This window comes from Somniosus microcephalus, chromosome 24 (assembly GCF_052327205.1).
Source record: "Somniosus microcephalus isolate GS21.2 chromosome 24, FLI_Smic_1.0, whole genome shotgun sequence".
Taxonomy (NCBI): Eukaryota; Metazoa; Chordata; class Chondrichthyes; order Squaliformes; family Somniosidae; genus Somniosus; species Somniosus microcephalus.
In genome coordinates, this window is record NC_141010.1 from 28,805,722 (window position 1) to 28,817,218 (window position 11,497).

Genomic DNA, 11,497 nt, shown 5'->3' on the forward strand with positions numbered 1-11,497 from the left:
CAAACCACTAGGCCATCAGGATACATCCATATATCATGATCTTGATAGCAACCTGCCTTACTCCAAGTACGTTTTTCTTGGACTGTTGCCTGACTTTGGGCCTGTCGTAGTAGATCAGCATCAATGCTACTAGGAAGTTCTGGAGGAAAGTTACTAACGGTATTTTTGGCGGCTTGAAGCTGTGGGGCCTGCCTCAGTGTGACCTCTTTAGCCGCACTATCAGCAAACCTATTTCCACACGAGACCTCATCACCTGCCATGGTGTGGGCCTCACATTTTAGTACTGCAATTTTACTTGGCAACTGAATAGCCTCCAACAAATTTAACACCATTTGCGCATGCTTAATAGATTTTCCTGAGGATGTAATAAAACCTCTGTTTTTCCATAATTGTCCAAAATCATGCACTACCCCAAATGCATAACGGGAGTCAGTATAGATATTGACGCTTTGATCTTTAGCCAAAATACAGGCTCTGGTTAATGCATATAGTTCAGCTGCTTGTGCAGATGTGCCAGGTGGCAACGCATAAGCTTCCAATAATTCATGAGGAGTCACCACCGCATAACCTGCTAATAGTTGATCATCACTAGGTCGATGCGAAGAACCATCCGTGAAGAGGATCAAGTCAGGATTATCAATAGGATCACTTAGCAAATCTGGCCTGGGTGTAGTGGTGGCTTCAACAGTTAACAAGCAGTCGTGTTCTGGTTCACCTGGATATTCTGTTGGTATTGGCACGAAGGTCGCCGGGTTGACAGCTGGTGATCGCTGGTAGGTATAATTAGAGTGTGACAAGAGGATTATCTCATACCCAGTCCTTCTTGCTGCCGTAAAGTGCTGAGTAGCTGCCGAATTTAATAATAGCAGCACTGCATGGGGAACAATTACCACACAAGGGTGATCAAGCACAATAGGGATGGATTTTTCCACTATTGTGGTGGTTGCAGCAACGGCTCGTCAGCAGGCTGGCATGCCTCTCACTACGGCTGGTAAGGCTACAGAGTAATATGCTACAGGCCTTTTTCCTCCCCCATGTTCTTGTGCCAGTACTCCTGTTGCAAAGCCTTCTCTTTCATTGATGTATAACTGAAAAGGCTTATTATACTTAGGTAGTCCTAACGCGGGAGCACTGACCATAGCTTTTTTAAGATCACTGAATGCCTTATCTCGTTCTGGCATCCATTCGACTATGGGGGGCTCCGTCTGCAGCGTAGCTGATCGTAAGACCGCATCCATTTCTCTGTAGTCATATATCCATTGTCTACAATAACCCACCATTCCCAGAAACGACAAAATGTCCTTCTTTGTTCGCAGGATCAGCACTTTATCCACTGCTCTTATTCTTTCCAGTCCCAATCTTCGCTGTCCATACTCCAACTGAAAACCCAAATACTGGACGGATGTTTGGCAAAACTGCAACTTCTCGGAGGACACCCTGTGTCCCCTGCTAGCCAGATGCTGGAGCAATTTTATAGTATCTTCTTGGCAGTCTGGCCCCGTTCGGGAGGCAACCAAAAGGTCATCTGCGTACTGGATTAAGGTGGACTGATCCGATAACTGACATTCCTCCAAGTCATTTTTAACTGCTGCCGCATACACCGCAGGACTTTCAGTATACCCCTGGGGCAACCTGGTCCAGGTATATTGCTGATTTTTATAAGTAAAGGCAAACAGATATTGACTGTCCTTATGCAGTGGTATGGAGAAGAAAGCAGAACACAAATCGATAACCGAAAAGGTAGTTGCATCAGCTGGTATAGAGGAGAGGATGATATTGGTATCTGGCACCAAGGGAGCAATGGGAATGACTATTTTATTGATCGCCCGGAGATCTTGCACAAAACGCCAGTCATTTGGTCTTCCTACTTTCGGGATGGGCAAAATAGGAGTATTGCAGGGGCTCTGTGTTTTGACTAAAACCCCTTGCTGCAGTAAAGAAAGTATTACCGCTGCTATTCCTTCCTCGGCCTCTGGGGCCAGGCGGTACTGCTTTAGACAGGGCAAAACAGCATTCTTCTGTAGCTGGACCCTATGTTCAGGTGCCGAATGCACCTTTCCCACATGATTCTTGTGCTTTGCCCATAATTCAGAAGGTACTTTAGTCAATGCCCATGGTAACAATTGTGGATTTTCCTTAGGGGGCTGCTGTCTTTCAAAAATAGTATCCCATTCTTTTCTTAACCAGCGAATTTTTCCCTCTGTTTCATTAAAGAATTCTATCTCCACCTTTCCAGCTTGAATTGGCAACGTGATGGAATAGACTGGCTTGTGGTGTTGTATTCTTTTTATCATCTCCCCCACTTCCTTCGCCTTAGCCGGGGCTCTGACTGCTATAGTCAGGTGGGGTTCGGATGTGTGATGCATCCTAAATCTTTCTTTTTGTTCATGTGTAAGGTGAACCAACATTCCCAGGCCTTTATCTCCAAAGAATAAATAAGGTGAAATCTGCAGCAATTCTGGCTGGTTTAGGTATGAGCAAACCAATTTTTGATAATTGGGTGTTTCTTTATGCGTGTACCATGCCGTACAATGGGTCCGTTTCTTTTCTCTACTGGTTTCAATTAGATATTGTAAATACTGCCCCTGAGGATCTTCCAATTCCTGCAAGGCTTGGTATACATTTTTTACCAATTGGCCATAAGGATTGCTATTCAGCTGCCAGCAGTACAAAATGGGGGCTCCTTCTACTTGCTTTTCCTCTATCATTAAATTCATTAGCTGATGAGTTTGTATTTGAGGCAGTTCCATGAACATGCCGTCTCGAGTGCAGTATATAACTGCTCCCAATTTACATAAAGCCTGTCTTCCCAACATAGGGAGAGGGGCGGTCTGAGAAATTATGAGGGTGTCTGTGACGGATTGCCCGTGCACTTGAATTTCGGTAGGTTTGGAGAGGGGTTCTAACATAAGGATATCGGCTACTCCCATGCTTACAACGTTAAATTGACTGGCGGGTATACCCACGGAGGGGGGTACAGAGGACATTGTTGCACCGGTATCGACCAGAAGGTCCAAATGGCTATTTCCTATTTTAACTGTAGCCATAGGCTGTTCTCTCATGGATTTGGACAATCTGATCACAGCCGCCTGTACCACCGCTTCTCCGTGGCACCCCTATGTGGATGGATTAGGGTTACTGAAAGAAAAGGAAGTTCCTTCTGCCCCTGGAGCTGGATACCCTCCTTGTTGGGCATATCCCTGCTGTGGCCTTGGGGGGCATCGGCAATCTCTAGCCCAATGTCCTCTTTTCCCACAGTTCCTACATTCATCCTGTGATCTATCTCTCATTGGTCATTGTCCTCTTCCCCTTCCTCTGCCTCTACCATAACCTCCTCTTCCTGCAAATCCTCTTCTATTCTGTTGGAAATATTGTCCCGCTGTTTTTGGCTTTTGCTCTTTCGACTGAGTAAAGAGTCCTTCCCTATCCATATTTACCAGAGCAGTAACAACGTCCACCCAGGGCTGAGTCTGCCAATTTAGATTAATCATTTTAAAGGCTTGAGCTTGAAAGGGTAACATGCAGTTTAGCAGTGTTTGTACTGCCAAAGGTCCATTGTCTGCTAACGGAACTCCCGCATGTTCCTCCCACTTGCTTTTAAATCGAGCTACAAAATCAGGAATTGTCTCCTCCTTTCTTTGCAGACATCGAGTAACTTCTCCTATGTCACTATGCTTCTTGGCTCCTCTCATTATAGCCTCTTTACCTCTATGTTCTAACCAGTGAGCAAAAGACTCATTTCCCTGGTCCAGTTGTACATCATCTTGTCGCCAATCTCCATTTTCTCCCGGGGGAACAGCAAATCCGTCCCTTAGGGTCGACCATGAGGACCCATACGCACATTTTAGCAGCATTAGCACATCCCCAGGAAGAGGGCTGTAAATGGTACATATTTGTTCTAGCCAATTATGAAAGGCAGTGGGCTTCTTTAAGGGGTCTGGTGCCTCGGCTATCATAGCTCTAGCTTCCGCTGGGGACCATGGTTTTAACACTGCCACCTCTCCTATCATGACTCGAGGAAGTTGATGGGTAGTAATGTCAGGTTGTGTTTGTGACCTAGTTGTAGGTCCGTCACGTGAGGGTAGGTCCTGTACATTACTACCAGGCAGTGCAGCAGCTCCTGCTCCGAGTGCCTCTGCTGGAGGAGGAGGTTCAATTACGGATTCATCTGCGGGTGGGGGTGGAGGTCCAGACTGTGCCCCTGGTAGGGGTACAACTGGCTGTGGTGCCGCTAGACCTGCTGGATTGTATGGAGGCGGCGCCGGAAATCGTGCCGGTTGCTGTCTTAGAGCAGCTGCTATCATTAGTAAATTATTTAACTCTTCCCCCATCTCAACCGGATCTCCCGCTGGGGTTCGGGGATACATTCCCACAACAGGAGCCTTAGGCAGCACCTCTTCCTTTTTCTGACTAGCCTCTGCCTCTTCCTGTTTCCCCTTCTTCTTTGGGGGTTGGTGTCTTTTTGCTACTTCCATCCACCTAGCAAAGCACCATAACATATAGGGGGTGTCCCACTCAGGATCCCCTCCTTCATTTCTAGTAATTTCTTCCCATTCTTTTATTAAAGGTATTTTAAAACTTCCCCCATAAGGCCAATCTCCACCCGACCATCCATACAGATCACTACTAAAAGTTACCGCATACCGATCGTCTCCTGTTTCTTTTATTACAGTATCGGCTGGCGATCCCGGTGGAACGATGGGATCTCCTACCTTTTTTCGATGTTGCACGAGCTTTTTTATTCTGTCATTCGTTCTTTTACATATCTTGATTTTACCATTTGCAGCCTCCTGTTCTACCTTGCCTCGGGCTCCTTTCTTGGCAGGCTCGGACGAATCCGCTCGACTGCCATTATTTCCCATCTTCTCCTTACTCCTGTAACTTAGTTTTAAACTTACTGGTTATACAACCGCGGGTTATTTTATATACACAAAACACAATGAGCGCTCACCGGCTTTTCCGTCCGCGAGTCTCGAAGTCAACCCTTTATTTTCTTTGTAGCTACTTAATTCGGTGCCATAGTCTTTTCTCTCTTCTCAGCAGTCTTGCCTCAGCCTGACGGGCTTCTTGGCTCAGCATGAGTCACCGGCCGGATAACTAGGCAACCGCGCCCGTCCCCCTTTCAGCTGGGACGCGCTAGGTGCTCTCCCCCTTTCAGCTGGGAGGCACCGGGCACTTTCCTTTTATTTTTAGGAGAGCCCCTTTTTAAATTTCCTTTGTCTAATTGGAGCCTAAGCGGGCCAAGTGATATACAAGGTCGACGCTATACCCAACTTAGGCCTTCTTAGTTCTTTTAGATCCCGTTGTTAGGGATCCTGCATGACTACGCCAAATTCTGTGGAGGAAATTAATTATCAGACGGAGACTTCGAGGTTCACTTTAGGAATTTATTACGTGATATCACGGAGAGTCTGCAGCAGTCCCTACTGCCCACCAGCACTCTAAATTACTAATGTACAGCACTCATAGTTATACAGCAAGGTAAACAACTTCAGGTGATTAGCTTACATTACATTTCAACATAAGGTTTCATAGGTTCCATTGTTCTCAAGAAACAGATTAACATGTTCACATTTTATCACCAGATGTCCTAAGCCAAAACGTCAGCTTGACTTCATTATGGCAGTCAGCAGTTCTTTTCGTTTTAACTAGTTTAGTGTCCTTTGTTCAATTAGTAAAGTGGTCAAGTACCCCAGCATGCCTTAATGTTTAATACGTTTTCTCCCACAAAAATAAAATAGTATGGTGGTCCATCTCTTTCTCAATGTTATCCTTTCCTTATATGGCGATTGTAACTCTGGCTGGAACATCATTCCACTGGTTATCTCCTTGTAAAACCCAAGTGGCCATTCTTCATTTGGGACCCTGGAAAGTGAGCTTCAGTGGGCTATTTGAGTGGCGAAGGGGGTGGGAGAGGGTACTCATAAATGAATCAGATCCTATCCTTACCCAGCATCCACACATGCATTTTCCAGTAGGAATGGCAATCAGGAAAGAGGAGTGCATTTAAAGAAGATTGAACTTGGTGCTCCTCAAAGCGAGTGATGTCAATGCTGAGGTGTAGTAACCTGGGAGGTTATGAGTAACCTGATCCACCAGGTGGTGCTGTGGCAATTGCTCTCCTGAGTTAAGTCTGATCTGTACTGGTTGTACTCTTTGTTTTTGCTGCCTCATGGCAGAAGCTTTTATGTGCAAGTGTTGATTAAACCATGTTAAGGAGTTAACCTGTGTCTGTCTCCATCTATGGCCACCTCAAGATACCACATATGGCGACGAGAATAAAGGACGGAAGAGTTTTGGAGTATTCGGAAGAGGTGCTCGGGTTGGTTAGCAAACTAGTCAGAAAAGCACGAGGCTAGGCCGCGGGTGTCGAAACGGAGTTTGGTTTTTTGGCTGAAGTGACCGGACTCCAGGGATGGCAGGAACGGTAGGCTCCGTTGCACCTTTTGACAGCAAGTCGCAGTCTTGGGAGGAGTATTGTGAAATACTGGGCCATTTCTTTATGGCAAACGAGGTGGACAGTGCTGAAAAGAAAAGGGCCATTTTACTGAGTGGTGTGGGAGCGCAAACCTATACACGGATGAGGAATCTGCTGAGCCCGGAGTGGCCAGGAGAAAAATCTTTTGACGAGTTGGTGAGTCTACTAAAGAATCATTTCAATCTGAAACCTAGTGAAATAGTACAGAGATGGAAATTCAATTCGAGGATTAGGAGGCCGGAAGAAAGCGTTACTGAGTATGTGGAGGAGCTTCGGAAGCTCGCACAGGACTGTAATTTTGGAAATGCGCTCACAGTCATGTTAAGGGACAGACTAGTATGCGGAGTTAACGACGACAGTATACAGCAAAGGTTGCTGTCAGAAGAAGGATTAACGTTTGAGACGGCACTTAAAAAAGCACAAGCCATGGAGACGGCTAACAAGGATATTAAGGACTTAAACAGTATGAGTAAGGAGAAATGGAGTAAACCAGTGGGAGGAGCTGTTTTCAAGATGGAAGCTGGCGCGAAAAGTCCACCAGTCGGGGTTGGGGATTGCTACCGATGTGGCGGGACGAGCCATTATGCAAAGGACTGCAGGTTTGCAAAGACATAGGGCTAGAAATTCAGTTAGGGGCTCCCAGCTCGCCTGGGCGCCGGAATTACCGCTGCGCGCGGAGCCACTTGCGCCAGCGGGAAATTCAGTTTCAGCGCCCCAAGTGGAAGCCGGCCGCTAAACAAGGGTTTCGGCGCCCCACTTGGGGCGCTGAAACTGAATATCGGCGTGTAAAGTGCCGCAGCGCCACCCGCTGCGGCACGGCACACTGCGGTACTGCAGGCCTTCCTCTCATTCTTAAGGGGGAGGTGCCTGCAACAGCACGATCCCCGCTCGCGAGTGCCGGCAAATGAGCCCGGCACCAAGGAGAAGTGCCAGGCTCTCTGGAAACAGCCGGCAATGCCGCGGGGGGGGGGGGGTGTAGGAGGCCGGGGAAGGAGGTGCGGGCAGGCGGCCGCCGAAAAAGCGGCCGGCCGCACCTCCACCTTAACTCGCCCCACTACCGGCACAGGTAGGCCCCGTGTACCGGTCGCTGTTTGCGGCCGACACGGGGGAGGCGGCAGCAACCAAATATGGCCAGCGGGGCGATAGCGGGGCGCTGCGCACACCGATGACATCATTGGTGGTGGCGCAGCGCTAATGGCTAACGCCGCCATTAGCGCCCCGCTAAATATCGCGGTAGGCTTGCACAGTGGCGCAAAAGCCTTCTTTGGGCGCAAACTGGTGGCGCAGGCCACTGAATTTCTAGGCCAAAGTGCCACAATTGTGGAAAAATAGGGCACTTAAAGAAAGTCTGTAAAAGGGCAGTGAGTGAGAGAAGCAGTGCTAAAGGGGCAAAGCATGCTAAAGGGGGGAGGGAGAAGTACACAAAGCGGGCAAATTACATACAAGAGGAGGAAGAGTCTAGTGAGTCTAGTGAGTCGGTTTTCACTGTATACAGTATAGGCACTTCAAGGCCCAACGTACCCCCTCTCACTCAGTATTTGATAGTGAACGGAGGTCAAGTAAAGTTTGAGATTGACACCGGATGTAGTGTAACCATAATGTCGCAGACTGAGTACGCCAAGCTATGGGGGGAAGCAAAAGTACCAGAGCTAGGTACATGCCCCATTAGTCTCAAAACCTACACAGGACAGAAGGTGGACATTTTGGGGGCGGCCGAAGTACAAGTGGAACACAAAGGAGTCACCAAAGAGCTTATGGTGGTAGTGGTAGCAGGGTCAGGGCCAAACCTGTTAGGGCGAGGGTGGATCAGTGAGTTGAGTGTGGACTGGCAGGCAATGAATAAAATGGAGGACAGTACAGAGGCACTGCAAGAAGTGCTGATGAAGCATGAGTTAGTGTTCAAGGACGAACTGGGCACCTTAAGGGGAGCCACAGCCAAGATTCATGTAGCCAGTGATGCCACGCCTCATTTCTTTAAACCAAGGTCGGTACCTTTTGCAATGAAAACCAAGGTTGAGGCGGAACTAGATCGCCTGCTAAAGGACAAAGTAATAGAACCAGTGAAATTTTCAGACTGGGCGGCACCAATAGTCCCGGTATTGAAGCCCGACGGTAACATAAGGGTGTGTGGTGACTATAAGTTAACAGTGAACAGAGTATCATCACTGGAACAGTACCCCATTCCGAGAATGGAGGACATGTTAACATCGCTCGCTGGGGGAGAAAGATTCAGCAAACTGGACATGAGTCATGCGTATCAGCAGATATTGCTAGATGAAGAATCAAAAAAGTTTGTCACGGTGGACACGCACAAGGGGCTGTTCACGTATGCCAGGTTACCATTTGGTGTCAGTTCTAGCCCAGCAATATTCCAACGGACTATGGAGGGCATTCTGCAGGGCATTCCAAAGGTGGCCGTGTACCTAGATGATATTCTGCTAACAGGAAGTGACGATCAGGATCACTTAAAAACACTGGACAAAGTGCTACAGCGGCTGGAAGAGGCGGGGCTACGCCTGGAACGGAGTAAGTGTAGTTTCATGGAGAAGGAAGTTACATTCCTGGGACATCGGGTGGATGCCACAGGCCTCCATCCATTACCAGGGAAAGTGCGGGCAGTGCAGGATGCACCGGCACCCACCTCAGTGACTGAACTGAAAGCCTATCTAGGGCTCCTGAATTATTATAACCGGTTTCTTCCAAACTTATCGATGCTGCTGGCACCCCTGCACAAACTGCTGAGAAAGGAGGAGCCATGGCATTGGGGGCCAGAGCAAGCAAAAGCGTTTCAGCAGTCAAAGGAGCTACTTCAGTCCAGCAGGGTGTTAGTGCATTACGACGAGAAGAAGGAGCTGATAATGTCCTGCGATGCATCACCCTATGGAGTGGGGGCAGTGTTGGCCCACCGCATGCCAGATGGAGCGGAAAGGCCCATCGGGTTTGTTTCACGCACGCTCACAGCTGCGGAAAAGAACTATTCACAGCTTGATAAAGAGGGGTTGGCCATTATATTTGGAGTAAAGAAATTCCATAAGTACATATATGGGAGGAAGTTTGTAATCAGTACTGACCACAAGCCTCTTATTAGCTTACTGAATGAGATGAAAGCGGTGCCTCAAATGGCATCACAGAGAATAATGAGATGGGCAGTAATACTAAGAGCCTATGAATATGTGATCACGTACAGAGCCGGCAAGGAAAACGGGAACGCGGATGCTCTCAGCCGCCTGCCCCTCTCAAAATCTCCTCGCAGTACTTCCCCTGAGGAGTACGTCCTGATGCTGGATCAGGAGATCAGTCCCCTGATGACTTCAGCGCAAATCCAGGGCTGGACAGCCAAGGACCCCGTTCTGTCAAGGGTCCGTGAGTATGTGTTGAAAGGCTGGCCAGATCACCGTGAGGGACCGGAGTTTGGGCCGTACAGACAGAGACAGCACGAGCTCAGTGTCCAAGATGGATGTGTGCTATGGGGAGCACGCATCATAGTCCCAGAGCGGGGACGCTCTACTTTGATGGAACAGTTGCATCAATCGCACCCAGGAATGACTAGAATGAAAGGACTGGCTAGGAGCTACCTGTGGTGGCCTAACTTGGATGCTGAAATTGAGTCAAAGGTAAAGTCATGCACTATATGTCAGGAACAGAGGAAAGCACCTGTCGGGGCACCACTCCATCCCTGGGAGTGGCCCAGCAAACCCTGGAGGAGAATTCACATAGACTATGCGGGACCTTTTATGGGCAAAATGTTTTTGGTGCTGGTTGACGCTCACTCAAAGTGGATCAACGTTTATCCAGTGAGCTCTGCAACAACTGATGCCACACTGAATTGTCTCAGGAATAGCTTCAGCACGCATGGTATTCCAGAAATGATTGTATCCGACAATGCACAGTGTTTTGTTAGTGAAAGGAGCAAAGAATTCATGGTAAGGAATGGAATCACACATGTCACCTCGGCTCCACATCACCCAGCCTCAAATGGGTTAGCCGAGCGAGCCGTGCAGACTTTTAAGGAGCTCATGAGGAAGAGCTCAGGTGACACCCTGGAGACCAAGCTCAATAGAGCCTTGTTTAGTTATCGTATAACACCCCAAGCTACCACGGGGCTTTTTCCGGCTGAGTTGATGATGGGGAGAAAGTTGCGGTGCACGTTAGACCTGATACACCCAGACCTCAAAAGCAAGGTTGAGACAAAACAAACAAACCAAAAAGCATACCATAACAAACATACTAAAGCTCGCCATTTCACCATAGGGGACTCTGTGTACACCCGGAACTTTGGTTATGGACCGAAATGGATACCAGGACTAATCCAGGACATTACAGGACCTGTGTCGTACTCCGTGTTGCTAGGGGATGGTCGAGGGGTTTGTCGGCATGTGGATCAGCTTTTCAGCCGGCAGCAGGAACAAAGGGCAGTAGAGGAGGCTGTTCCAGGACCCAGCATGGCTTATAAGGTGCCAGTGGACACTGGTACTGCCAGGCCACAGTGGGACAGAGTAAAACCAACATCAGAGACTACTCCAATCTCAAGTGCGAATGAATCAGAGAATCCACCACAAGTGGAATTAAGACGTTCACAAAGGATTCGCAAGCAACCAGAAAGACTTATACAAACCTGTTAAATTAGTCAGGGGTTAACCATGGTTAGAGCATACTGGTTAATTAAAACGTAGTACCTAGTAAGGGTTATTGTTTAAGAATTGCATACGGCAATCTTAAGGGGGGAGGAGTGTAGTAACCTGGGAGGTTATGAGTAACCTGATCCACCAGGTGGTGCTGTGGCAATTGCTCTCCTGAGTTAAGTCTGATCTGTACTGGTTGTACTCTTTGTTTTTGCTGCCTCATGGCAGAAGCTTTTATGTGCAAGTGTTGATTAAACCATGTTAAGGAGTTAACCTATGTCTGTCTCCATCTATGGCCACCTCAAGATACCACATGAGGAATGGAACATTTTTCTTCCAGAAGCCAGTGGCAGCATCAAGGGCTCCTAAGCTCCCCTTGGACTCCATTTCAGATTGG

At 48.1% G+C, this 11,497-nt stretch overlaps 1 protein-coding gene across 1 annotated transcript; it reads right to left on the reverse strand.

Annotated features, from left to right (window-relative positions):
• Positions 1-3,286: 3,286 nt before the first annotated feature.
• On the reverse strand, positions 3,287-4,919 carry LOC147101159 (uncharacterized). The gene is made up of 2 exons (XM_085966016.1): positions 4,238-4,919; positions 3,287-3,423 (listed from the first exon to the last, which is right to left on the reverse strand). Exons 1-2 carry the CDS (start codon positions 4,860-4,862, stop codon positions 3,287-3,289), a joined length of 762 nt encoding a protein of 253 aa, XP_085822142.1. The 5' UTR covers positions 4,863-4,919.
• Between the last annotated feature and the right edge of the window lie 6,578 nt (positions 4,920-11,497).